The sequence below is a fragment of the Rhinopithecus roxellana genome, chromosome 20 (genome assembly GCF_007565055.1).
Source record: "Rhinopithecus roxellana isolate Shanxi Qingling chromosome 20, ASM756505v1, whole genome shotgun sequence".
Lineage (NCBI taxonomy): Eukaryota > Metazoa > Chordata > Mammalia > Primates > Cercopithecidae > Rhinopithecus > Rhinopithecus roxellana.
The window spans coordinates 7,803,836-7,830,794 of record NC_044568.1 but is presented as its reverse complement, the minus strand read 5'-3'; the positions used below and the strand labels follow the sequence as shown (position 1 = coordinate 7,830,794).

Below are 26,959 nucleotides of genomic sequence, written 5' to 3'. Positions count from 1 at the left end.
CACTGCACGGAATGGGAAGCCTCAGGATGTGGAGGGAAAGGAGGGCCTCTGTTTATCCACAACAGCTGAGGGCGGGGGCTGCCGCCTCCAGGACCCAGAGGTGTCACCTCACAGTCATCCTGTCTTTCTGCCCATCTGGGTGCTGAGGAGTGGGGTGGTGACAGACCAGGAAGGAGCCCCTCTCTCCTTTTTCCTCCCTGGAGAGGGAAGAGGAGCTGGGAGATTCCAGTCTGGGACATTCCTTGAACCCCAGGTTGGAGGTGGGGCAGAAAGGGAGGCAGGCTGAGCAAGCAGGATTGCTGAACCGATCGGGGCCTGCTTGTGGACAGGTTTTATTTAATACTTGGCTCACTCAGTGTGTGTTTGCCTGTTTGTTGAAGCTGAGCCAACATTTAAAAGTTAGATTTCACATTAAAGATAAACGAAATGCCTGGCTGTCTGGCTTCTCTTAGATCTGAGGTGTGGCTGACCCCTTCGAAGGGCCTGTGCCGCTGTGTTGACCACGGTCCTTGCAGGCCAGTGTTGACATCTCTCCCTGACATCACTTGCCTGGTTCCTGAATAACAGGACTCCAGGCCAGGGCTCTGGCTGGGGCCTGGAGAGCTCAGCGGAGCTGAGAGGCTGGGACACCCCTGCCGGCCTCCCACTCTCGCAGAGGGAATGCTGGAAGATCTGGGCTGCCCTTGAGGGTCTCCAGGGCTGGCCCAGAGATCCCTCCACCAAGAGGAGGGAGGGCGACTGTTCTCCAACACCAGGGTGGCTGGGCACAGCCAGGCCTCTGTCTTTGTAGGAAATCAGAGGGAACGGGGGCATGGAGCAGGCCGGCCAGAGCCCCTGCTGTTTTCCCTCTATGCTTGGGGCTGGGCCTCTCCTGGCTGGACAGAGGGGGCTCTCTCCTCCGACCCACACAGCGAAGGAAAGTGGGGCTTCTAAAGGACTCTCCTACCTGCTGCCAATGCTATTGTTAGTGCCTGAACTGCAGTGTGACCCTCCTCAGCTGAGCCCTCTTTCCCGTCGAGGGCTGCTTTATCCAGAAGCCACGAGCTGCCATCATTCACCCCTGGAGGCAGCAGGGGCGTGGGGTGTGGTGGCAGGGAGGAGGCCCAGGAATTGGGAGTCTGGGGGCCGCCATTCCAGGATCCACACATGGTGAAGGGAAACTCCGGGGCCAAAGACCCAAGGGATGTCACCCTCACCTCAACTCTCCAGGGGCCCTCTGAGGATTTGTGCATTGGCTAATAGCTTCCAAAGCTTTTTTTCCCAGGAAAGTCGCACCACCTCTCTGCGTCTCAGCTCCCTTATCTGTAAAGTGAGGATAATAATAGTGCCCACTGCAAAGGGTTGTGTGACGTGGATTAAACAAGTTAGAGCCAGGCATGTAATAACCACTCTGTATGGATGGGCTACTACTGCCTGTTTCTACAGCATGACAATCTCACTGAGCAGCCAGGGTGCGATCATGACCCCATCTGCAGCTCGGTGAGGCCTTCTCTGTGTCACTCAGCTCCTGGAGGCAGCATGGACTCCCCGTCTGACCCCAAATCCGGTGACTCGGATTATATTCTTAATAACATCTTTTATTAATTTTGCAAGAGGAAAAAAATAGAAATTTATTTTAGAGTTAACGCCTGTACAGCTTTTTTTTCCCCCTCCTAAATTGCACAGTACATATGATTATTATAAACATCAGCTGAGGTTCTGGGAGTGAGCTTGAGTCGTGTTAGTGCCATCTCCCTGACAAATCTGACCTGTGCCCACATCTCAGTGGGAAAGGAGCAGCCGGGGCTCCCTTTAATGCAGCGGCACTGGTTTGGGTACAATAGCTGGATTGATCGGCCCCTGACTCCCCCGGCGGGAGGTGCTCGTCACATCTGGGAGTTGAGCAGAGGTGCCGGGGGCTTGGAAGCTGGAGAAATGATGGATCTTTCTCCAGGAGAAACAATTCTTATCTTCACATCAGCCCCGTGCTCCAGATGAAAAGCGCATTTGCATAGCTGCTCGAGCCCAGGCTGCTAAGCTCATGAAGTATTTGCCGGGGCTCTCGGTTGCATAGGAACGTACCTCAAGTACAGTACTGCGGCGGGCTGGGCTGGGCGCCAGAAAAACAACGGATTAATATTTGGAACGAGAAATTACCCACCACTGGGAAACCAATTAGGTCCCTGATCCGAGCTTGTTACATTGATGGAAATAGATGCGTCCTGGGCTTCACTTGGCTGGGGGTGCAAGGCACATTTCCAACTCGCTGGGAAGTGGCTGAAGAGGGAGACAGGGTGGGGGCCCGGGAAAGGGGCACCTCACTGCCTGCCTCCAAGGGCACAGGGGCATAGACAGAAAGCAGCCGCGTCAGTGAGCACAGCCTCGATCAGACCAGGAGGGACATGTGGCAGAGAGTGCAGGGAGGGCCTGCTCAAGGGTGGGAGGAGGTGGGGAGAGCGTCCTCGGCATCCCCCAACACCTGCATCCAGAGGGCATTGCGGTGGGTTCTTCTGGCCCTCTGGGGTCTGGAGCTGCCAGCCTGCTGGCCGCCCACCCACCCTTCCTGGCCTGGCAGCAGCACAGAGAGGATGCCCTGGCCTGCCAGAGCAGGCCCAGCTCTTGCCAGGGTGGATGGCGTGTGGCCCAGCTGACTTCCTTCCCTCTGCAGGATGCACAGCCTTGGCCAGTTTCTTATCAGGCCCAATGAGAGGAGAGAGGCCCCTATACTGGGATAAGAGAGGGTCTTGTGGACCCATGTAACCAGGAAACTACCCCAGCCTCTCAGCCAGCTCCACCAGCCCCAAAATGAGACAGGGATGCAGGAGAATGGGGGTGTTGGCCGCTGAAGCTCAGGTTTCTGAAGGCAGAGTCCCCCTGGGTGGCCCTGCCTGCTGGAATTGTGGGGTGGGGTCTGGTCTCCCACTGTCCTGCTCAGCCATTCTCTGGGCCCTCTGAGGCTGGATGGGAGGCCTCCCCACCCTGTCATTGTCCTGCTCCGAGTCAGGGTCAGCCCAGGCCCAAGTGGTCATGGGCTCTGCTTTGCTGGGTCTCACAGCAGAGGCATGAAAGCAGGTGTCCTGGGCTCCCTGCAGCCAACCTGGAACTACAGAGGATTGCCGTGCCCTGCAGCCATAGCCATCTGTCACTCCAGTAGCATCCAGGGCTGTCCTCCCGAGTCCCCTCTCCCCAGCGGGCTCCCCTCAACACTGTGGTTCACTTCCAGCTCCTGGGACTGAGGGTGAGGGACACGGGTGCTAAGTGGGGCTGGTGACAGGGCCCAGTGCAGTGGGAGGACCAGCTCTCCCTTCTTCACCCGTCAGCAGCGCCGTCGTCTCATCTCCTTCTCGCTGATGCAGGTTTTGGGACGTAAGGCTGTCATGACAGGGCACAGAGGGACCAGAGTTACTAAGTCTCAAACCCTGAAGGTGCCCCACACTCCCCAGTGAAATCCAGCAGCCTGGATTATTGCCATTCAAGGCCCTTCGAAAAGTCCCTGCTCTTGGGGTGTCTGGCATGCTGGCCTCTTCCCTCTGCCTGGAGCAGGCTTTGCTATAACACCCCTCTCAGCCTTTGCCCAGGCTGCCTGGCACACTCCTCACATCCTTTAGGATCCAGCTCAAACATCACCTCTTCCAGGAAGCCCTCGCCTTGGGCATCCTCTATTGGTTTCCCATGGCCCAGTGCAAACCCCTTTAACACGGTGCTCTGCCCCTGACTGCTTCCCCACTCTGTGCCCATGACACTTGGATTCAGGAAGCTCCACTTGTTACAGGTGCCTGCAAGAAGCCGGAAGCATGTTGCTCCCCTGGTTCCGACCCCTTTGGTCCCTCCCCAGGCCTTGGGCAGGCTCCTGGGCAGAGGAGAGGGGTGTCGGGACAGGCAGGGGTGAGGGCGGGGCTGCAAGGCCACCAGTTCCTTCTGTATTCAGACCGAGCTCTCGAGGCGTGATGCTCTGGGCAGAGAGACGCCACTGACCTGGGTCAACAATGCTCTGCTTCCGTTTCGCGTTGGTCATGATTTGGTTTTCATTCATCATCTGGACATCCTGATCCTCGGCCTGATTACTGTGGGGAGGAAGGAAACACACGATTCGATCAGGCTCCTGGCCGTGTGTCCCAGCCATCCATCCTCGTTAGGGCCGGTGGGGAGGCCACGGGGCCGGCTGGGGCCATACCTGATGGTGGTATGTTTTTCCTGGTGGCGGATGTCCCTGTCCTCGGTGAAGAGGATGGTGTGGCAGGGCACAGTGGGCTCACACGTGGGCAGGATGCCCCCCACCAGGTGGCTCACCATGGCCAGGATCCCGTTGTACACGAGCAGGTCATCCACCAGGAGCTGCAGGGACATGGGGCGGAGCTCATGGGTGCCCCTCCTCCCTCCCACGTTGACCTTGGGCAAAGCGCATTACTGCTCTGAGCCTTTCTCCTTGGGAAGATGGGGCTGCCAGGAACAAGTGCCTGCTATGTGCTGTGTCTGCCTTGTGATTTCAGATCTTCACAACCGTTGGGAAAGACAGGAGCCATCAGCCCACATTGCAGATGAGAAAATTGAGGCCTGAGGGGCTTTAATACCATTAGCACAAGCAGCAGAGCTGGACGCAAACACAGGTCTCTGGTCTCCAGGGTCCCTGTCCTCCCCATCCCAGGGTCACCGCCCCAAACCAGTGGGATTCTAGAGGAAAAAATGAAAGAAAACCCACTTTCTATTTGTTCAGGGTGACACTGAAATCACTGCCAGGAGGTTCTGAATTCATGGTTGGGTGGTAAATTCGCCTGCATCTGAGGACCAGGCATTTGTGTTGAGGGTTGCAACAGAGAGAAGTAAATCAAACTGCGACAAATGATAATTGCCGGCGGCCTAATTACCAACGAGCATAATTATCTCAAAAAACCCAGCTAATAAGTACTTACGCCAAACTCCTTCACCCCTCGATGGGGTGTTTTCGCATAATTCCACAGTTTGATCATTGACACGGTGGTAGGCAGATCGAAAATCACATAAACCCGGTTCACCTGTCAGAGAGCAGAACTAATTAAAACAGGCATGTTTGGAAACAGAGGCACTTGGCTGGGCTGGGGGCGCCAGGCGTGGGCTGGGGGTGAGTGGTGGTGCCCAAGGCAGCGCCTGCCACGTGGGCCAGTCTGGAGTTCCGCCCCCTTTCATCTCCTTGAAGCCCATCTTGAGTCAGGTCACGTGTGGCTGCGTTTGCAACAAACCGCTGAGCTGGCTCTTGGAGGGCCTGTGTGCTTGGGCCTGGCGGGGCCCTCATTTAAATGCCAGTGGAGAATTGGGAACATCCTTGGCCATCCCCTACGTCCCCTCAGGTCAGGCCCAGAAATAGTCTAGAGCCCCGTGAGCTAAAGGGACAGTCCCCAGCTCGGGTTGAGCACCAGCCATGGGGATCAGCTTCTGACCCTGTCTGTCCTTTCCCCAAACCATCACTGAGAAGCAACGCCAAGGTGCTGCTGGGCAATGTCTAGTGCGTGTCTGTGAACCTCTGCTGGGGGAGTAAGGAGGGCTGTCTAGATCGGGGCAGAATCCAGTGGGGAAAGTGGGACGGGGCAGCCTCGAACAGCCCTCCCTCTCCCCACCCCCAACCAAGGCTCTCAGATATTAGCGGGGGGACCCTCCCTTACAAGACAGAATCAAGAAATAAGCATCCCACACTGGCTATAGGCTGCAGGCTCAGTCCTGCCCCGGGCCCCGGTCCCCAGCCTGTGACTATCCTCAGAATGTCCCAAGAGGGAGTGGGGCTGCTCGGGGAGGGCCAGCCTCCTGGCTGGACCGTGGAAACAATAAAGGTCAGGGCGAGGGTCCTCAAAGTCAGTTGCCTGTGAGGCTCAAGCAGATACAGATGTTGGAGTCCAGCCGTGAGAGCAATAGCTGAAGTTGCCTCACCCCAAAAGGCCTTCCAGTGCTAGACAACGGAAAATACCCGCTGGCCGCCAGTGGGTGGCCCGGGTCTCAGGGAGGACAGAGCTGTGTTGCCCCCTCTCCAATGGGGCAGGGGAAGCTGATGGACGCTCAATGGGGGCGTCTAATTTTAGGGTGGCCTTTGGAAAACTTCCATCATAGGATTGCTGACGCTGTACTTTCCTGTGTTTTGAGAGAAAAAGGTGCTCCCGATCCCCCACTCAGTCCCATGGCATGGACAAGGGACACATCCCTGGTCATATGGCTGTCAAGAACCCACTGTGCATCCCTACCAGGCATCTGGCCCCGGGCTGAGAGGCTGGAGGGGGCTGACCACCCCGTCCATGCCCTGTGGCTTCTCCCCTTCCTCTCCACCACAACCAACCACGTTAGCTCACCATGAGGCCTCAGAGCTAAAAGCTAAGCAGGACTCAGTGCAAGGTTTGAGATCTGGGAAACTGAGTCAGTTGGCCGGAAAAGCTGACCAGGCCAATTTGGGGCCAGAAGGAGGGCAGGGCGGCCATGCTGGGGTCATCTACCCGGTGATGTAGGAAGGGGCAGAAACTGTGAGTGTGCAGAGGGCTGGGTGGGGAGGAAGAGGACACAGCGGCTGCAAAGCCAGGCAGAGCAGAGAACCAGAGAAGGCTGCCTGCAGGGACCAAGAATGACCAAGCCCTCAGGCTGCTGTGCTGGGGTTCCTGGCTTCAGATTCCCATGGGGCCCCTTTCACCCCTGGTGTCCCCTTATAAAAGAGAAAGAATTGCTGGCCTGGAAGAGCTGACCCCATCAGGCAAGGTAGCAAAGACCTAAACCTTTCTGATAGCTCCCAAGCATCTTGGCTTGAGATTAACTTGACCTGGAAGAAAGACGTGTCACTGAGACCAGGGAAAGAAAGTCCCCCTGCCCGCCTGAGGGCCAGGAGCTGCGGTGGCTGCTGCTGGGAACCCACCAGGCCCGGCAGGATGGGAGCCAGCCACATGTGCCGGCCATCACTGGTGTCGTTCACTTGGTCGATGAGCTTGTCTGGGGTGCGGACGTCCCCACCCACGCCCTCCAGGGAGTTCACGCTGTCAGGGAAGGCCGCAATATCTGAGGAGGCGTCTAAGTTGCCATAACCCAAATCTGTGTGCTCAGGGGCTGCCAGCTGCCCTCAGGCTGACAGCGTGGCTCGAGGGACTCTGGGGCTGGCAGGGCTGATGCTCTGGGCAGCCGCAGCAGTGACAGCTGAATTGGACGTGTCCTGGGGAAACGGGGAGTGCCAGGCCCCAGGGGAGCAGGTGTGTGTGTGGAGAGGTGGACAGTTTCAAGTAAAGAGAGAAGGAAACCACCCAGAAGGCTGGCTGAAGAAGAGGCCTTGCAGGGAACTGCTGGAGCTGGGGACATAAAACGTTGCTGCTGCTTGGGAGGGTGGAGGGCAAGCTCTGCGGAGGTTTTGTTTTGGAAGGGAATGGGGTGGTGGCTGGATTCTGCCCTGGCATGTAAGGATTGTGCTGAGCCTTTCTTCCTGGCCAGTGTGGAAGGAGCTGGGGCAGCTGGACCCAGCTAACGTGATCTGCAGAACCCAGCTTCTAGCTCTGCCTTTGCCATGATGACCTATGAGAGCTTGGGCAAGTCACATGTCAACCCTGGACCTGTGTTCTCATCTGTAAAATGGCTACGAAACCCTCCAGCTCCCAGAGCGGATGTGAGGATCTCAGAGCGTGCCAGATGAGAGCCCTTTGGTAAAATCAATGAAACTTTCTAGCTTCAAGAAATCACTAATAATGATACAAAAATCAACAATGATTCATCCCAGCTGAGGAGGGTGGTGGCACCCAGGGCAGGCAGAAAGGGATCCAACTGGAGGCCAGGGACCCCAGACAGACGCAAGGCAGGCTTTAGGGTTCGACCTGCCCTGGTATTTCCCTAACTGTGGTGGGCCAGCGATCAAAGATTCAAGATCCGAGGGGGCCGGGCAGGTTACATGAAAGAGGCAGGATAGCTTAGTGCTTGGTCAAGAGCCAGTGTCTGGACACAGACTCACTGGCTGTGTGACATTAGGCAAGTTACTCAACCTCTCTGTGTCTCAGGCTCCTCATCTGTAAAACGGGGATAACAGCAGCCATCAACTCACAAGATTCTTGTGAGAGCAGATGAGGTAGCACAGAGTGAGCCCTCAGTAAATATTAGCAGCATGTTTCAGGGCCTGGTAGATAACAATGGGAGGAGTGGGGGCTAAGGTAGACCAGAAGGATATGCTTGGGGAGCAATGGCAACGGGTAACCAGGCCCAGCCATTGTCACTACACATAATCAAGGGCCTATGTTGCCAATTTCTCAGGGGAAACTGGAGATCAGGGTTTTCATGTGAGACCTCCTGATTTCTAAAAATATTAGCAACTCATTTCAAAATGCACTGGGCTAACAGTTTGCAAATTCTGGTGTGGGCATACCATGGGCAGAGGGTTCCAAGCTTAAGAAATTCGGGACACACTGAGTTGAACACAGTGCAATAGGCTTCTCCCTGCAGAGCTTGTCAGAGCCTTTGGAACTCCAAAATATCTGTGGTTCTCCAAGAAGAGAAGGCTATAGTTGGCAGCCTCTCTTAATTCTTTGGACCACAGGACTCTGGCTTGTAGAATTCCTGCTCCTGATGTCTTAGCAGGCAGGGCTGGGAGCTGCTCTCTGCTGCACATGCCTAAGGGTCAGCATCTGACTATAAGCAAAGCCCCCTGGGCTCTGGTTCCTAGAGGGCCATTTCCCTCTGCACGCGAGGCTTCTGCCCCGTTTCCGACCCCCCCCATGCTCCCTTCAATCTGGGTGGAGCCAGCTCCTGTCCTAGAAAGGATACTGTTTTCCGACAAGGGGATTTTTTCTCCCCGCTCATCATACAGCTCCAGGCCAGTGAGGCCGATATAATACGGGTCGCCCCAGCTGGTGAGAAGCTGAAACTGGAAAATGACTGGGACACTTTATTAAGGAAAAGAAGGCTGATTATTATTATTTTTTTTTTTTTGCAGAATACAGTAAAACAATGGTAAACTAAGAGAAATTATTTTGGGTTTATATTGATGAATGAGAGAAAAATATTTTTCTCTTATTGAGACTAGAGCCTATCAAAATACAGGTGGCATCACATTTTCTTAAACTGCATGTGTGTGCATGTGAGTGTGTGTGTGTGTGCATGTGTATGCATGCGTGTGAGCACATGTGCATGTGCTACGAATGCAAAGCCTTCCTCTAGGCCCCAGGAGACAGGACGGGAGGAGAGGGTGCTCTCCAGGGAGCAGGCGGGATGGGGAAACATCTGTGCTACAAACTCATTGTATGGTACTGAACGAAACGCTCCAGTTTCTCTGGTTGTGAAATGACAAGAACAGAGTACCTGCTCCCTCCTCCATCCCTTTCAAGTAGACAGGAGGCTAAGAAGGGGACACATAAACCTCATAGCACCAGGGACCATAGTCCGGGGCAGGGAGACCACCATTGCTGCTGAAGTCCCACGTGCAGAGCTGGGCATCAAGCCCTTCCTCAGTTCAGCCCCGTGCCCTGCTCTCTCCCTGCATTCCCAGGAGCAGGCCGGGTGGGAGGCCTGAAAAGGGGCTGGGCGACTCCCAGATGATGACATAGCTGGAGACAGTGCTTCCAGAACTGGCCAGCTAGAGAGTAGGCCTTAGAACCAGGCTGCCTGGGTTCACCTCCCCCAGGTCCTACCCTTTCTCACCTGTGTAGCCTTGGGCAAATTACTGAGCCTCTCTGTGCCTCAGTTTTCCTAGCTGTGAAATGGGGATGATAGTAGTACCAGAGTGCTGGGCTCTGCTGCCTGGGCTAAAGTACACTGGTGCAATCAGAGCTCACTGTAGCCTCAAACTCCTGGGCTCAAGGGTTCCTCCCACCTCAGCCTCCAAGTAGCTTGGACTATGGGCATGTGCCACCAGCTAATTTATTTTATTTTATTTTTTTAAGATATGGGGTCTCACTATGTTGCCCAGGCTAGTCTCAAACTCCTGGCCTCAAGCAATCCAACCTCCTTGGTCTCCTAAAGCGTTGGGATTGTGGGTGTGAGCCATTGTGCCTGGATTGCCAAGCTATTTCTATCTTCACCTCCTCCCTGGCTGGTTCCAGGACACTCCCCTCCCTACTCTAGCCGCTGGGGTCGGTGTCAGCTTCTCTAGCCCCTCCCAGCTGGAGTCCTGGGTGCTGCCCCCTCCAGCCTCAGCTGCCAGGAGTGGGATCTGGAACTAGACCGGCTGCCCCAGTCCCAGCAGCTCCCAGTGGCCCTGAGGATGTAGGAGGCCTCCCATCCTCTGCCTTGGTTTCCCTGCATGGAGTTCCAGCTGCCTCAAATGTGGCCACCTGAAACCCCGACTGGGCAGTTGTGGCCCAGGCACTGCCTCGGGGCCCAGAATGTGCTGGTGGGGCGGGAGGAGAAGGATACAGCCACAGGGCATCAGTGGCGCCTCGTAGTCCATGCTCGCACACTCCAGGCTTTTCATGTCCAGCCTGAAAAAGCATAAAAAACAGCACCATGAAGCAGCTCACGACGGCCCAGAATTACCAGAAATAACAGGCTTTGAGGAAACGTGGCAGTTTAGTGTTCCCTAGGACGCAGCAGGGAAAAGACAGATGAGGCCCCTGCTTGCGTGGAGTTCCCGCTCTAGATGACAGTCATTGCCAATGCCGGCAGGACACTGTGCCAGGGAGGCACAGGGCTCAGGGCTTTCCTGAAATGGACTCTTTTGTTCCTCAACACAACCCTAGGAGGTGGGTATTTTTAGATGCTTGGGATGTGGATGAGGAAACCAGAACACAGAGAAGTGAGGTCACTTGCTCAAGGCCATGCAGCTGGTAGTGGCAGAACCAGGATGGGACGCGAGGTTGTCTGGTACCACTGCCCCCTTTCTTAACCAACCCCCTCTATGTCTTTAAACACAAGGAGGGTCCACGCTGTGCTGAGAGCCAGGACAGGGTGACAGGGCGGAGGGCCTGAGTGGGGCAGGCTGCCTCAGGGAGTGCTCTGGGAAGGCCTCCAGGAGGAGGCAGCCTTGGGAAGTGTCAGAGTTAAGCCTTCCACGCAGAGGGGCAGCAGAGCAAAGGCTCGAGGTGGGAAGACACTGGGCTGCTGGTGTTTGCCCCAGAAAGCAGCCAGAGGGCTGGAGTCTGGGGCAGGATGGGGAGAGGGAAGCGAGAGGAGGCTGGAAGGCGGGCAGAGCCCTGACGGCTTTGGCTTCATGATCTTCAGCACCTGGCTCCACCAGGCAGGGCCTCAGTTCCCACATCTGTAAAATGGGCATCATACTGGCTAGGTCAAAGGGTGGCTGGAAGGATTTCCCAAAGGACACATCAAAGTGTTCACGCAGCCAGCCCTTAGGAAGGATTCTTTCCTCCACGGTCCTCCCCACGGGGCCCCTCTCCCTGGTCCACTGTCAGTGCCCTCCAGCCCGAGCCTGGTTCTCTTCCATTTCAAGGGCAATGTTACAATTAAGTGACTTCCCAGTGACCAGCCCAGCCAGCCAACCCCACTACAGTGCAGAGAAAATGTGGCACATATACACCATGGAATACTATGCAGCCATAAAAAAGGATGAGTTTGCGTCCTTTGTAGGGACATGGATGCAGCTGGAAACCATCATTCTTAGCAAACTATCACAAGAACAGAAAACCAAACACCGCATGTTCTCACTCATAGGTGGGAACTGAACAATGAGATCACTTGGACTCGGGAAGGGGAACATCACGCACTGGGGCCTATCATGGGGAGGGGGGAGGGGGGAGGAGGGAGGGATTGCATTGGGGAGTTATACATGATATAAATGATGAATTGATGGGTGCTGACGAGTTGATGGGTGCAGCACACCAACATGGCATAAGTATACATATGTAACAAACCTGCACGTTATGCACATGTACCCTAGAACTTAAAGTATAATAAAAAAAAAAATAGAAAAAAAAAAAAAAAGAGAAACTCATTTTGTTTCTAGAGCTTGGCCTCTGGCGTTTGGACATCAGGGGGTTTAAATGAGTAAACTTAACGTGGCATTTACAAATCGTTATGAACTTAATGCGGCTGAGACTGGGGCCAAGAAATCCCAGTGAATCCATGAAATATTAAGCTCTATTTTTCTCCTTGAATCTTTCTAAATCAGGAACACAGAAACGGGAGAAGGAAGGCCCTTCACCGACCTGGCCAGCAGGCATTTCTGGAATGGAGGCGGGCTGTAGCCTCTTTTCCCAGCAGGAAACGCAACGAAGCATTTAAAATCTTCAGCATTCCAGACTGTGAAAAACCCAAATGTCCCCAGACAAGGCAAGTCCATTCTACAGGCTTCCGGTGAGGCTTGGCTGAGCTTTAGAAAATGACTAAGTTGAAAAGCCATGCGTTTGATCGCCGTTTCAAAACCCTTTCAGTATGTACATCAGAGCAACTTGCAAAGCAAGCGGGCCCAGGGGCCGGGAGGGGCTGTGCATGGCGCCCACGTTCCCCTCACCTCCTGGCCGGCTGGGGCAGCAGCCGAGCCCGTAGGTAGTCCACGAAGAGGATTTCTTGAGCAAAATCAAAGTGGCAGTTTCCTGGCCCCTTCCGGATGAGAAAGCCCTCTGGCGGGGAGACGCACAGGCCGTCCAGGGAGACGTGGACAATCTTGGCCTGGCAAACAAAAGAAGTAACATGACTGAAGGGAGGTCCATTTCCCATACCAGGTGCTGTGTGGGCGCTGGGCAGGTAGCAGAGGACAAGACAGGCGAGCCCCCTGCTGCAGTGGACACGTGCACACATTCTCTGGTCCACAGCTTTCAGGGGAGGCATGTGACTTTGTGAATGTTAGCCTCTATTGCTCCTTTTTCAACCCCTGGCTCACACATCAATACCCCTCTGGGAGCTCTCCCTCAGGACAGGACAGACTTCTTCCTGAGCTTTCTTTTCATGGCACTGAGCTCATCCTTTTTGGGCCTGAATGCCTAGCAGCATCCCCATTGGCTTCTGGGTGTTTCTTATGGCAGAGGGTCTGGCTGGACCACCTCTCTGTCTGCCTCGGGGCCTGGAACACAGCAGGTGCCTTCTAAGAGCTTGTTGGATTCACTTGGATTTGAGCCAACATCTCTCCCTGTTCTAGCCAGAGTTCTCCAGCCAGAAAACCAGGTTCTACTGGTCAATCTCAAAGTCCTAATGGCAGAGTCTGAGGTGGCCCAGCCACCACCTATGCTATGGGCAGGGAGGGGCGACAGCCAGCACCCCCTCCCTGATTTCAGATTTTGGAGCCTGATTCTCCTCCACACCTTAGCCCACTTTCGTGGTCAGCAACATGGGTGCAGCTGCTGGTTCAACTGGTGGCTTTTCCTCAGGGAGAGGCAGAGGAGCTCCTCCTACAGAAAGGAAGGAAGGAAGGGTCCCTGGCCTGGCTCTCACGTGCCCCTGGGGCCCCTCGTTCCTTCAGCATTTTGGGAGCCCCTCTATGTCAGTTACTCACAGGATAAGTAAACCTGAAGGGTGGTGCTACCTGGCTTCGGGCGTGGCTGTCACTCGAACCTGGTCCCTGTCCTCAATCTCTCCATCTGCTTTCCTTGAGGGGAATTCCTACCTGGGTCCCCCGAGCTGAATTTGAGACACCGGCCGGGCCCATCAGCATGACTCCTGGAGTTTTGCTGGCTTGTCTGGAAAGGGGAGCTCTCTCTTTTGCTGGGCTTGGAGCTAGCAGGATGTAAGCCTGGAGCTGCAGGAGTGTGTCCTGGACAGAGTCACCCAAGAGTGGATCCAGTGATGGCAAAGCAGAGGCCCAGGAAGCCCCTGTCCATCCTCCAGGGCCAAAACCTCCTCCAGGAAGCATCCCTGATTTCCTTGGGCAGAGGTGGTCACCTGTCATCTGCTCATTCCCTTGGAGGTGACCTCTATCACCATCCCCATCTAATGGCGAAGGAAGCTAAAGTTCACAGGGGCTAAGCGATTTGCCCGAGGGCCACTGAAGGGATTTGAAGCCCCAACTCCAGGAGTGCAAGGCCCTGGCTTCCAACCACATGCCAGGGACCGCTGGTGCTCGGGAAGGCCTTTGGGGTGTGGGATCTGAGTCACAGCATCCATTTCACTACAGTGGGGGTCTCCCATCTCAGGCCATGTGCCCATTCCCTGCCTCCACCTTATCCCACTGTAGCCCTTGTCTGGCTGGTGGGGCCCAGACCCGTGAGATGGGAACTCAGCCCAATATCCCCAGATGGTGAATTCAGGTCACAGAAGCTCTACCAGACAGACTGTGATTTGCTCAAGGGAATTTTAAGGCCCAAAGGCACAACTTGAGGCAACTTCTGCCTCAAAAGGCTGTTTTTTAGTGTCAATATATCAGACTCCTTCAATGTGTCAAACTAGGGGAGTGCTCACAGAGACACAGAGCGGCGTTGGGAGGGTCCGTGACTGGCCTGCTCAGAGGAGCAGGCTGGCTCAGCTCCTGCCACACGGGGAAGGCCAGGGGCTGCCGATCCTGCTGTAAGATGTGACACAATTCTTTTTTTCATGTTTCTTTCTTTGAGATGGTATCTTGCTCTGTCACCCGGGCTAGAGTGCAATGGTGAGATCATAGCTTACTGCAGCCTCGACCTGGGCTCAAGAGATCCTCCTGCTTTAGCCTCCTAAATGGCTGGGACTACAGGTGTGTGCCACCAAGCCTGCCTAATTTTTTAGTAGAGATGGGGGTCTCTCTGTGTTGCCCAGGCTGGTCTAGAACTCCTGGGCTCAAGCCACCCTCCAGCTTCAGCCTCCCAAAGTACTGGGATTACAGGCGTGAGCCTCTACACCTGGTCTGTGATACAATTCCTAAGGCCCTAGAATAAATTATGTGGTGGGTACATGGTGGGGAGCCCAGCTCTGGGGATTACATGAGGCTGAATCCTGGCATTGTCAACTGTTACCTGGCAACGGTGATGCCAATCTGCCGTGGCAGGCGTTATTCCCTCTTCATTTTATAGATGAGGAGACAAGCCCAGGGAAGGCAGGCCACGTGTCAAAGGTGATGCAGCTGGTAGGGTCCAAGCTGAGACTCAGACTCAGGCCCTCCAGCTGAATTGTTACCTTTTGGTGGCCTCATCATCACTTTTACGTGACTGGAGGGCACCCATTCAGTCACCTGAGGCCAGAAGCCCGAGAAAAGGGCTCTTCCGAGGCTCTCTTCAATCCCACCAAGACTGAGGGCTGCTTCTCACTCAGCAAAACATCACATGGAAATCACAGTGTGGGCTCCAGGTCTGGCTGGCCAAGGTGGAGACTCCAGCTGTGTGGCCTTGGATGGGCGAGTGAACCTTCCTGGACCTCAGTTTCAGACCCTGAGAAATGGGGGTAATCGCACCTGCCTCCCATTGGCTGGGATGAGAATCCAGTGAAATGATAAATGCCCATGAAGCCCTCAGCAGAGACCTGGCCACCCGGGCACTCAATGGACATGAGGGCCAAAACTGACCATGGCAAGCTGAGGGCTGGACCTGCCTAGGACCCCCCAGCACCAGGAGAAACAGCGCTGTGCAGTTCCCTGGAAATGCCCTGAGCTCTTTAGCCTGCATTTGCCATTTGCAGAAGAAAACAGCAGCTCTCTCCCTCCCTGGACATAACGCCCCCAGCTCCGTTTGGAAAGTTCTGGAGGATTTATGCTCCTCTCTGGCTGCCACGCCAGCCATTCGTCAAGGTGCTGCTTCCCTGATGCTGGACTGAGCGCGGCCGCTGCTCCCCGGCTTACCCCGCGATAGGTGTCCTCGGGAGATTTATTGTAGTTCCAGAAGCGCAGGCCTGCGATGCTTTCGGCCCTGTCAAGGCGGATCGTGACCACATGATCTAGCCCCGGTGAGAAGGGGATCAGCCACATATGCTCATCCTCCATGGTGATGTTGGTGCCATCAATTAACCTGCAGCAATGGGGACGGAGCAGTGGGGGGGCAGCTCAGTGGGCACAGGGGGCATCACAGTGGGGCCCCCACCCCCTCACCCCCCAGTGCTTGCGTGTTCACTGCCTGGCACTAGCCTGGCTGCATCAGACTCATTAAGGGAAGGTGTGACTGACGAGAACAACAGTCAGAAGTTGTCTCTCATCTACGAAATGAGACATTTTTGAAAAGGAAAAAAAAAAAAAATAGGTTATGCTGTTAAAGGTGCAGAAAAGCAATCATCAGGGTTTTCTTAAAAAAGGGAAAATGTGTCATTTTTCAGAATCCTTTAGCCCAGTGATCCCATTTCTGGGATTTTTTTCCCCAGAAGGAAAATATATTCATCATATGGGAAAGGCCATCTGAACCAAGATGCTCATCACAGTGTTATTTATACTAGCTTAAAAAAGGGTAACAACCTAAAAGATCTCAAAATCGGGAAATGGTTAAGGAAATTTCACAGGGGTTAAGGTGCCATTGTGAGGACACTGCAGTCATATGGAGGAGGCAGGACACTGATTTTATAGCTGAGAAATGAGGACAAGGACCAGCAGAGAGTGTGCAAAAGTAAAAAACATAATTGGGTCAGAGGGTATGGAGGTGAGTATTTTTCTCAAGTTTCCAAACTTTCTGTAAATTTGCTGTGTTGGCCTTATAGCATAGTTAGAAAGAAGTGTAGCCCTTCCTTCCCACGCTGGGGGAGAGAGGTACAAAAGCACCATGTGAGCTCTGCAGCTCTTGGCTTGGAACAAGTAGAAGGAGGGGCAGGTGACTGTGGGAGCTGCTCTGGCTGGACCATGCTCTGTGACCGCATGGCCTGGATATTCCAAGGAAGCCTCTAACCTGTAGGAAGGAGCCCCTCATGCTCCCTCATGCTCTTCCCAGCTGGCACACTGAGCTTGTCACCTTAGCCCTATAGCACTCCTGTCCTGGTCAGTTTCTGGTTCCCTTGCTTGGGACATCCTGCTCATCCTCAAGTTGGCCTGTGTTTGTCCCAAGGACAATCGTGCCTCTTGCTTCCCCAGCCCGCCCAGCATGCCTCAGCTCAGGCCTCAGGCCCTCGTCCTCATGGCTCTGGCCCATGTGTCTGGCACTGCCATTCAGAAGCCTGGTTCTGGAAAAAAGGGCCCAGCTGGTGGCCTCTTGCGCAACCTCCCTCTCCCTCCCATTTTCCAGAACCTTCCCCACTCCACACCCTGGATTTCTGGTACCTCGCAGCTGCTATACTGGGAGAAACTTGGCCTGCTGCCACATTTCCTAGATTTGAAAAGAAACTTTTTGTTTCCTTTTACATTTTCAAGTTGTGAATTTGGAAAAAAAAAAAAAATCTCATAATCGAAGTGTTTACCCAAGGAGGTAATGTTTCTTTGTTCTCTAAAAGGCTGTTATTAAATTGATGGATGGTGTGTCTGACAATTGCTGGCATCTTAAAACTGAGGAAATTCAGCAATTCCACCCTGGAATGTTTGTGGAACTAAGCTGACTGAGGATGACCACTAGAGAACCTTCTATTTCCTTCCAAAGGCAATTATCTTTCTGTCCTAGAAATGGAGCTGCTCCACAGCAAACCTGCCCAATTCTGAGAGCAGAGGGAACTGCTGGAGGATTTGTAGCTGCCAGTGAAAGGAAGACTCTATAGACACTCACAAGAACATCTAAATGAATTCCTAGCTCTATCCATAACAAAGCCTAGAAACAGCAACCGGCCGAGTAGCACTGAGCATCCCTAGTGGCCAGATTATGGTCTCTAAATACCATTTCCCACTAAAAGGAACCAGGGCTTCTTGGAGAAATGGCTGATTCCAGGTCGGGGACAAGAAATATACCAGATGAGCCTGAAGCATCTGTCACATCAGAAGGCAAGAAAAGTGACTGCTTTAAAAGGACTCAGGACTTCCCAGCATCCATGGGGGAATGATTTAAACATCAACCAGGATAAAAACTGCAAAGTATTGACTCTTCAAATGCAGTACTGTATGTTTAAAATCCATGAGTTTATAATAATCCTTAAAAGGAAACAAGTTTTAGACGATGCTAGAGAAACAGTTATTTGGAAAGCCAAAAAGAAAAGGAGGGGAGAGAATCTAGCACTTAGGCTGCCTTTCCCATCTGAATTGCACTACAGAGTAGCCAAATAATTGAGGGAAATTCTCTCTTTATTGCAGTTATTTCAGCAAATAAATTTAAAAAAGAATAGCAGGCGTAAAATACCAGCATTTTGCAACTCCTGATGAATTAAGGGGCTTCGCCAGCATGACTGGCTTCCAACATCACAAAGAGCCTGACAACCAGATATTCTATTATATATGTCCCCAGGGCCACACGCTGACATCTATGTGGCTGTCTTGCCCTCGTGGTCAAACCTCAATCTGATCAGGCCTCTAGATCTAATTAACAATGTACTAGAAATACAGGGGAGCGAGGAGCTGACTAAACAATACCATAGAGACGCAGCCAGTAAAATTCAGGTCCACCTGGTTTCTTCAATAGATAATTTTTCAAGAAAAAAATGGAAAAAGGGGGACAGAGAACCTAGAGAGGCTTAAGAGACATAGTAACCAATCATAACACACAGACCTTATCTGGATCTCAAATTAAATGAGCAAACTGTTAAAAAAGGGTGGGTGGGGGGACCATGAATCTGCAAGATATCTGGTAATTTAAGAAATCGTTATTATTTTTTTCTTCTTTTTCTTTTCTTTTTCTTTTTTTTGGTTGAGACAGGGTCCCACTGTGTTGCCCAGGCTGGAATGCAGTGGCATAATCATGACTCACTGCAGCTTTGAACTCCTGGGCTCAAGCGATCCTCCCACCTCAGCTTCTGAGTAGCTGGTACTATAAGCACATGCCACAATGCCTGGTTTTTTTTTTTTTTTTTTTTTTGTAGAGACACAATCTCACTATGTTGCCCAGGCTGGTCTTGAATTCCTGGGCTCAAGCAATCCTTCTACCTCAGCCTCCCAAGTAGCTGGGACTACAGGCACATGCCACAGTGCCTGACTATGTTTTTTTGTTTTTGTTTTTGTTTTTGTTTTGTAGAGATACAGTGTCACTATATTGCCCAGGCTGGTCTTGAATTCCTGGACCCAAGTGATCCTCCTACCTCAGCCTCCCAAGTAGCTGGGACAACAGACATGTACCACAATGTCTGGCTAATATTTTTTTTCTTTTGTAGAGATATAATCTCACTATGTTGCCCAGGCTGGTCTTGAATTCCTGGGCTCAGGTGATCCTTCTGCCTTGGCCTCCCAAAGTGCTGGGATTACGGGCATGAGCCATCGCCCACAGGCAACTTTTTCAAGTAAAACAATGGTTCCAGGATTATGTTTTCTCTTAAATCCCTTATTGTTTAGAGGTATACACTGAAATACCTAAAGAGGAAATTCTATCAGGCCTGGGATTTGCCGACAGATAATCTAGCAGGAGGGTGGTGAGTGGGTGGGAAGGATCCACAAGCCGCACTGTGCGTTGATCACTTTTCCAGCTGACTGGGAGCCAGGTCTCCAGGCACCAAGCCTAAATACTCAGGAGAGTGACTTGCCAGGATGCGGGGGTGGTCAGAGGGGCCCATGAGCAGTTAATGGTAGCAGCGGGTGAGGCCACGGTTCAGGGCCACCTTATAGAAAAGCAGGGAGAAGCCTGCCACCGACTCTGCATGAGCTCAGCACCAGGCCAAGGGATGTGGCTGCAATGTGACATGCCATGGGAATGACTGTCCCCATTCTACTGATAAGGAAAGCAAGGCAGGGGAGACAGTATAACTTAGTGGTTAAGTGAGTGGATGGCGGGTATCCCACAGGCCTGCGTTCCAATCATGACTCTGCCACTGCACTAGTCTGGGTGGCCTCTGCGTATTTCAGTCTCTGCATCAGCATAGTAGGGCTCATAATGGTCCCTTCCTCAAAGGGCTGTTTGAGGCTTCAATGAATGAACATCTGTTACCTGCTTCACATAGCCCAGTGCCTGGCATTTAATAACTGCTTAAAAAACTGGCAGTTACGTGATCGGTTATTACTATAACCATTGCTGTTATTACTGGAGAGGTTAAGAAAGTTACCTAATAGTTGGCATGCGGCAGAGGCAGGATTGGAACTCCCATCCCCCTGACTCCCCTAGTTCACACCTCCAAGCAGTGACCAGGGCCTCTGGCTGTGCAGAGCAGGGGAGCCAAGTGCCGGTCTGTGGGTTGCAGGTCCATGCGGATCGATGCTGTATCTGAGGCTTCCCCGCTTACTGACTTGACCCAACCTTGGCTTATGAAATCTGACAAGTGCAGGGGAAAGTGCAGCCATCACCGCCTGTGGAGGCTTCCTGAGTCATCACCTCCAACCTCAAGGAGGGGAGAGGGAGCTTTCAGCCCCCGGGAGGCCTGGGTCATTCATGTGTAAACTCTGAACCGTCCACTGCAAAGGTTTACAGACAGCTACTGTGTGCGAGACGCTCTGCTAAGCACGAAGAAGAAAACGCAGACCACGGCTGTGTCTGGAAGCATGGCAACCTGCTTTCAAATCCCGCCTGACGCTTCCAGCTGTGTGGCCCTGGAGAATCACCTCCCACCTCGCTTTCCTGAGCCTCGGTTTCCTTTGACCACATGACCTCACAGGGTGGCTGGGGGAGGAACATATGCGATTCTATTTGATGACCGAATCTGAGGTCTCAGAGGTAGAACAGTTTCCCCAAAACCCTGTTCATGAAAATAAAGCTTCTGATAAGACTTACTTGTCCAGGGTCCGGGAGTCGTCAGAGTACTCGGGGAGCTCATTTAAGTCTCTGGGGGAGGCGGAGATCTGGTGTAGGTGGATGGGCAGCGCCTGGCCGTCCTTGCCCACTACTTCCAGGCCAGTGAGCCCTAGGTAGTGCAAGTCTCCCCAGGAGGCAGTGAAATTCAGCTGAAGGCCTGCAACAGGAAGAGAAGTGGTCCATCAGCACCAGAGGCTCTGGAGGAGGCATCTAAAATGAAGACGGGCAGAGGAATGCTATTCGGCCTCTATATTCTAGCAACTTCAGCCCAGACCCAGAGTGCCTTGTGGGAGGGCTCTGTGCCTTTCCTCTAGGTGGCCTTGGGCCCAGGCCACTGTCAGTGCTCAGGAAACAATGGTAGGCTGCATGGACGAGAATTAAACATGCACACAGCCCTGGGTCCTTCCTCCGCCTACCAGATTGTGCTGTCCTACCCCACACTGAACGTCCATGGTGGCTTCCCACGCTTTCTGGCCAACAACACATTCCCCATCAGACTTCTAGCTACTTCTCTGGCCTCACTGTGCACCAGGGACCCTGGGCCCCACCCAGACTCTCTTCAGTCTCCCGTATTTATATTCCTCTCTCTCCAACCACAGCATGTGCTGTCACCCCTCTCTAGAATTCACATGGTCTGGTTGACCTGTGCTCACCCTTTAGATCCCAGCTCCCTTCCTCAGAGAAGCCCTCTTTACTTCTTTGACCAGGTCAAACCTCCACTGATAACCTGCCATGCCAATGTACACTTCCCTTTCCAAGCCCTGGTCACCGCTGTACTCTCATGATCATTTGGTAAATATCCACTTGCCCCACCAGATGCCTAACTCCTTGAGGGAGAAACCCCGTCTGTTTCTCTAAACCATTGTGAACCGAGCCTGGCACAGTGCCTGGCACACAGTAGGAGCTCAGTACAGATGGAATGATTAAACCAGCAACTACATGGAGACTTACATCAGTAAGCCCTGGCACTGGAAACTGACATTTTATGCAAATTGGTTGCTATCACAAGGATTCACGTGGGCTCAGAGTAAAGGAAGTGACCTAGGGTGATACTGCCATCTTTTTGCCTCTGCTCCCACCCTTTCTCCATCAGAGACCCTTTAGAAGTGACCTTCTGTGGCCCTGGGGCAAAACAGCCCAGGTGTCATTCATTTGCCCAGGAAGCTCAAATGGAATGAATCTCTTGATCAAACCCTGTCAGATAATTGGCTGGAACGTCTCTTTCCTTAACGGTCTCTCATTAGAGCAAGACCAAGCACAATAAACCCTTCTGCCCTTAGAGAATTTGCCGCTTATTTTAGCACCCTTTTGGGTAGCTAAGTATAAGACTCTCACTCTTCACAGCGTTCACAGAATGCCAGCACCACAGAGCGGGCAGAAGGAGGCGGGGTGTCATCTGGCACCACCCCCTTGCAGCTCAAATGAGGAACTGGAAGCCCAGAGAGGTGAAAGGACTTCTTTGTGGCCATGAAGAGGGGCTGGGTCACCTGACCTCCCTGGAGCTTGGTTTTCTCTCCCATGCCCCGTCATCTCCCAACATACTTTTTGTAACTTAGCCCTCAAATCTTTTCCCTCCTTCGTGGTGCCAAGGTAGCTCTGAGCATCTCCGGGCAGATGAAAAAAACATGTGGGCAGCACAGCACTGTGCACATGCGCTTCTTGCTGCATCAGTCATGTGCAAAGTGGCTACAGACTCCTTCCACCCCATGTCTCTGTCGTTGCAATGTGATTTTGCCCCTTATCCTATCCAGAGTTGTAGTCTATTTCTCTGCTCCTAACTCTGGGTCATGTGATTTGCTTTGACCAATGGGACAGAAGCCCACGTGATGCAAGCAGAGCCTGTAAAGCACTCGGGGCTTGAGACTGCCATGTGAGGCAGCCCAGCTAACCCAGTTGCCTCTCTGGCCAGCAGCCTCCCCACTGCCAGACCGGTGGTGAAGATGTCCTAGGTCATTCAGCTGCAGGTCCACCTCCCTGCTGATCAGGAACTCGAGCAGGCCCAGTAGAGGTCAACCAAGCCGGCTCACCCAGAACTGCCCAGCCAAGCCACCGAATTACGAGTCAGTCATGAATATAATTCATGGTAGTTGTGTTAAGCCAGTGGATTTTGGATTGGCTTGTTTGGCAGCAAAAGCTAGCTGACACACTCCTTCTCAGCATGGGTCAGTGTTCCAATGTCATTTCCTGAGAGGCCTTCCCTAATAACCAGAGCTCAAACAGCCCCGCTCACCCCATCACTCTCTACATCCTTACCCTGCTCACCTTGTTGTTTATAGCACTGAATGCTTCCTGACAATTGAGTCTACATTGATTTGCTTATTGTCTTTATCAGTCTCCCCCACTAAAATGGCAGCTCCCTGAGACCAGGACTCTGCTGGTTTTGTTCACTGCTGTATCCCCAGAGCCCAGAACAGTGCTTAGTAGACGTTCAATGAATGTTTTTAGTAAAAATTTTAAACACATGACTAATTAAAAAGTAGGGGTTCGGCCGGGCGCGGTGGCTCAAGCCTGTAATCCCAGCACTTTGGGAGGCCGAGATGGGTGGATCACGAGGTCAGGAGATCGAGACCATCCTGGCTAACACGGTGAAACTCTGTCTCTACTAAAAAAAAATACAAAAACTAGCCGGGCGTGGTGGCGGGTGCCTGTAGTCCCAGCTACTCGGGAGGCTGAGGCGGGAGAATGGTGTAAACCCAGGAGGTGGAGCTTGCAGTGAGCTGAGATCTGGCCACTGCACTCCAGCCTGGGTGACAGAGCGAAACTCCGTCTCAAAAAAAAAAAAAAAAAAAAAGTAGGGGTTCAGTAGATATCTGCAAGTAAATGAGACAAATGAAAATTATTGGGTTTTACCAAATTCACAGTCAATGGTAAACGAATATTTATTGATCATCTACTGTGTACCAAAACCTATTTTTGGCATAAGAGCTGCAGGAATGAACAACAGAGCACAATCTCTGAACTCAAGAAGCTTGCATTCTAGCAAAGACTGTCAATAAATATAATGAATAAAGAAAGACTACAGTTCCAAGAGTGATGAATACTATGAAAAAAACATAGCAACAGGATAGGGAGTGACTGAATACAAGCAGAGGTGGTCAGGGAGGGCCTCCCTGAGGAGGTGACATTTGAGCTGAGACCAGGGTGCTGAGAAGGAACCTATCACGCTTTTGCATTTCTGGAAGAAGAATATACCAGGCTGAGAGGAGAACAAATTTGACCCATAGGTGGAACCAAGTGGCCAAGGGAGAGAGTAGAAGAAAATGAAATCAGACAGGTAGGCAGGGGCTAGATCATATCAAGAAGTTTGGATTTTCCTCTCTTTGCAATGGGAAGCTACTGGTAGGTTCTATGTTGAAGCAGGGGACCAGCATGATCTGATCTGCATCTTAGAAAGCTCCCTTCAGTTGGATTTTATAGGGAGACCAGGGAGGAAGCTGTTGCAGTTAAGGATGGCTTGAACAAGGCTGGTGGCAATGAATATAGGGTTGAAGGGGACAGATACAGGATCTGTTTCAGAGATAGCACTACCAGGATTCTCAATGGTCTGGATACAGAAGGAAGGGGAAAAAAACTTTTGACCCAGGTGACAGAGGGACTGTGGGCACCACTCCTGAGACGAAAGGGCCACAGGTGGAGGAGGATGTGGATTTGGACAATGGAAATCAGCGTGAGGGAGAAATGCCACCTCCCTTTGTGACAACAAAGAGATGCTGGCCCAGACTCTCCCAAGCCTGCAATCTCTTTGTTTGCCTGGCAAGCTGCACTGCGATTCCATCTAATTTGGGGCTGTTCTGAAAGTGATTACTCTCCTTTTCGAGCTAATATCCAACATGCCCAACATGCCATATTCATTTTCCTCTGGTGTATCAATTAGTATTTATACAAATGGAAATTAATTTTGTTATTTCTCCCCCATGTTTCAACCCTCTCAGCTCCTTTCTTATTCATCACTGCTGATATTTGCAAAACTTCCAAAATTAGTGTCATCTGCAAATTAGCAAGTCATATATCCCCTTTCAAAACATTAATAGGATTGGCCATATTTACCAACCCCAACACATTCCCCCAGGGTCACTTTATTAAAGCTCTCTCCGCTCCGCTCTCGCACGGAGTGGTGAAGTGGGTTGAGGATTTTGAATACAGCGAGGAAAAAGCTAAAGGTTCACAGAGAAGAGATTCAGAAATCACAGGCCTCGAAACAGACGCAGAGGGTGCTTGGTTGAGAGGCTCTTCTGCCTTCCTACTGAGAAGAGAAGAGAAATTACACTTGCCTTGCAGTAAAAAGGTCTTTGAGCTCTACTCCAGGGCCAGACTCCCAAAGGCACTGAAATAACATCTCTGCGAAAGGTCAGGAGCCGGGTCAGCAGGAGACACATCTACAGATAGCATCTTTGGGGGAATCATCAGATGAAGGGGACAGTGGCTGCTTCTGCCTGGCCAGCATTCCTGCCTTCCTTCTGGCGGCCACACTCTGACCTGCTCTGGAGAACCACCCTGTGCTCAGGGTGTTTGGGTGGCTGACCCCTTTTTCTGGGCTCCAGGCCTGGCCAATCTGTGTTTTCTATCTCCCACCTCCTGCCCTGCCCACCACGGTGAGTCATAGTGGCTGACTTAAGGATGGACATATGAATTAGCCGGGCACGGTGGCACACCTACAGTCCCAGCCACTCGGGAGGCTGAGGCGGGAGGATCTCTTGAGCCCAGGAGTCTGAGGCTGAAGCGAGCTGTGTTTGCACTACTGCACTCTAGCCTGGGCCACAGGGTGAGAACCTGTCTCAAAACAATAACAACAAGCAAACAAATAAACAAAATGGGCACATGACTCAAGCTAGGCCCAGAGATCTAATTCTGGGATAGTTGTTGGAACTACTGGGATTCAGGAAAACAGAAGTTCTCTTTCATCTGGGACTGCTGGGTAGAAAGGAGGCATAAACGGGAGCTTCCAGGACTTTCCACATGGATGGTGCTGAACGGGAGAATGGCAAGAGACGAAAAGAAGGCAGGGAGAGGGAGGCAGACACCATGTCTTGAGACACCATGTCTTGATGCCATCCTTTTTGTAACTGAACGCAGCTGTGTGGAAACTGGCGACCCCTAACTTCTAGTTGCATAAGCCAGTAAGTTCCCTTTTTTGCTGAACTCAGCTTGAAATAAATTTCCATTATTCATCCCCTGCCAAAAAAAAAAAAAAAAAAAAAATCCTGACCAACTTAAGGGAGAACCAAATTGAATAAAAAACGATGGCTGTCTTTTGGGACCTCACAGCTTCATGGAGGACACTGACTCTTGCACAGAGACTTCTGATGTGAGGTGGTCTCCCAGTGAGAACCTGAGGCAATCTGCTAGTGTGGTGAGGATGTGGGCTTTGGATTCAGACACCTTTGCTTCCACTCCCAGCTTCCGTACTGGCGGTGTGACCTTAGGTAGGTGACTCCATCTCTCTGAGCCTCAGCTGCCCGATCTCATGGAAAACAGAGCCAGGAGCGTTACAGCGAGATAAGGCAGAGAAAGCCCAGCATAGTGCCTGTCTGGGAGATGAAACCAAGCCTTAAACCAGGCCCTTGCCTAATGTTAGGCTGGCCTTTAAAACTGCTGCTATTCGAAAGTAATTGAGAGTGCCCTGGAATGTAAGGGGCTATGAGAATAAGGCAACTTCCTCTAAGGCATCTTCTAAGAGATCATTGGTTATTTTGGAGTGGGTGAGGGAGAGATGAATTTTCATAGGGAAGACTCCTGGGGAGGAGATGCGGTTGCACAAGGGCTATAAGGGAGGGGATGTGGAGTTCACTTAGGGCACTGCTCAGGCCCCACCTCCCACCCCCGGGAACAGAAGGACTTAGTCTTCTGGTGGTGGGAAGTGCTGACGGCTGGCAGCTCACCACTGAGGCCTTTGACTTGTGACTGCCCTTGGCTGAAGACAGTCTCCTTGCAAAAAGCCATGCCCAGCTGGGCACAGTGGCTCATGCTTGTAATCCCAGCATTTTGGGAGGCCGAGGTGGGTGGATCACCTGAGGTCAGGAGTTCGAGACCAGCCTGACCAACACGGTGAAACCCTGTCTCTATTAAAATTATTAAAATTAGTCAGGCATGGTGGTGGCCACCTGTAATCTCAGCTACTCGGGAGGCTGAGGCAGGAGATCTCTTGAACCTGGGAGGCGGAGGTTGCAGTGAGCTGAGATCATACCACTGCACTCCAGTCTGAGGGACAGAGCAAGACTATGTCAAAATAAATAAACACATATTAAAAAGTAAAATAAAAAGCCATGCCCCTCCCCAGGGGCAGCCCATTGCCAGTGCCATGTTGATACAGACAGACAAAGACATGGCCCCTGACTTAATTCAGGATGACCCCAAAGGGCCATCCCAGGTTCCGAGCTCCCTGTGGAGCAGGCTGAGGCCTTGAAGTGGTTGCACCGCAGACCAGCTTCTCCCTCTGCCCAGTCCTGCCTCCC

The 26,959-nt window shown here is 52.4% G+C and overlaps 1 protein-coding gene across 3 annotated transcripts in view; it reads right to left on the bottom strand.

Moving 5' to 3' along the window:
* Nucleotides 1–1,556: 1,556 nt before the first annotated feature.
* The window catches only part of KIAA0556 (KIAA0556 ortholog), a 232,651-nt gene continuing 207,248 nt past the window's right edge, over nucleotides 1,557–26,959 (bottom strand). For 2 of the 3 annotated variants that reach the window (XM_030925124.1, XM_030925125.1), the window contains 10 exons: nucleotides 20,487–20,664; nucleotides 15,584–15,749; nucleotides 12,359–12,516; nucleotides 10,309–10,373; nucleotides 8,722–8,832; nucleotides 6,842–6,981; nucleotides 4,890–4,991; nucleotides 4,154–4,314; nucleotides 3,955–4,043; nucleotides 1,557–3,351 (listed from right to left, as the gene is read on the bottom strand). In XM_030925124.1, coding sequence (XP_030780984.1) covers nucleotides 3,296–3,351; nucleotides 3,955–4,043; nucleotides 4,154–4,314; nucleotides 4,890–4,991; nucleotides 6,842–6,981; nucleotides 8,722–8,832; nucleotides 10,309–10,373; nucleotides 12,359–12,516; nucleotides 15,584–15,749; nucleotides 20,487–20,664 — 1,226 coding nt within the window. In that variant the 3' untranslated portion in view covers nucleotides 1,557–3,295. Of the gene's footprint in view, nucleotides 3,352–3,954; nucleotides 4,044–4,153; nucleotides 4,315–4,889; nucleotides 4,992–6,841; nucleotides 7,015–8,721; nucleotides 8,833–10,308; nucleotides 10,374–12,358; nucleotides 12,517–15,583; nucleotides 15,750–20,486; nucleotides 20,665–26,959 lie in introns of all 3 variants that reach the window. The other variant, XM_030925123.1, reaches the window with a different exon arrangement.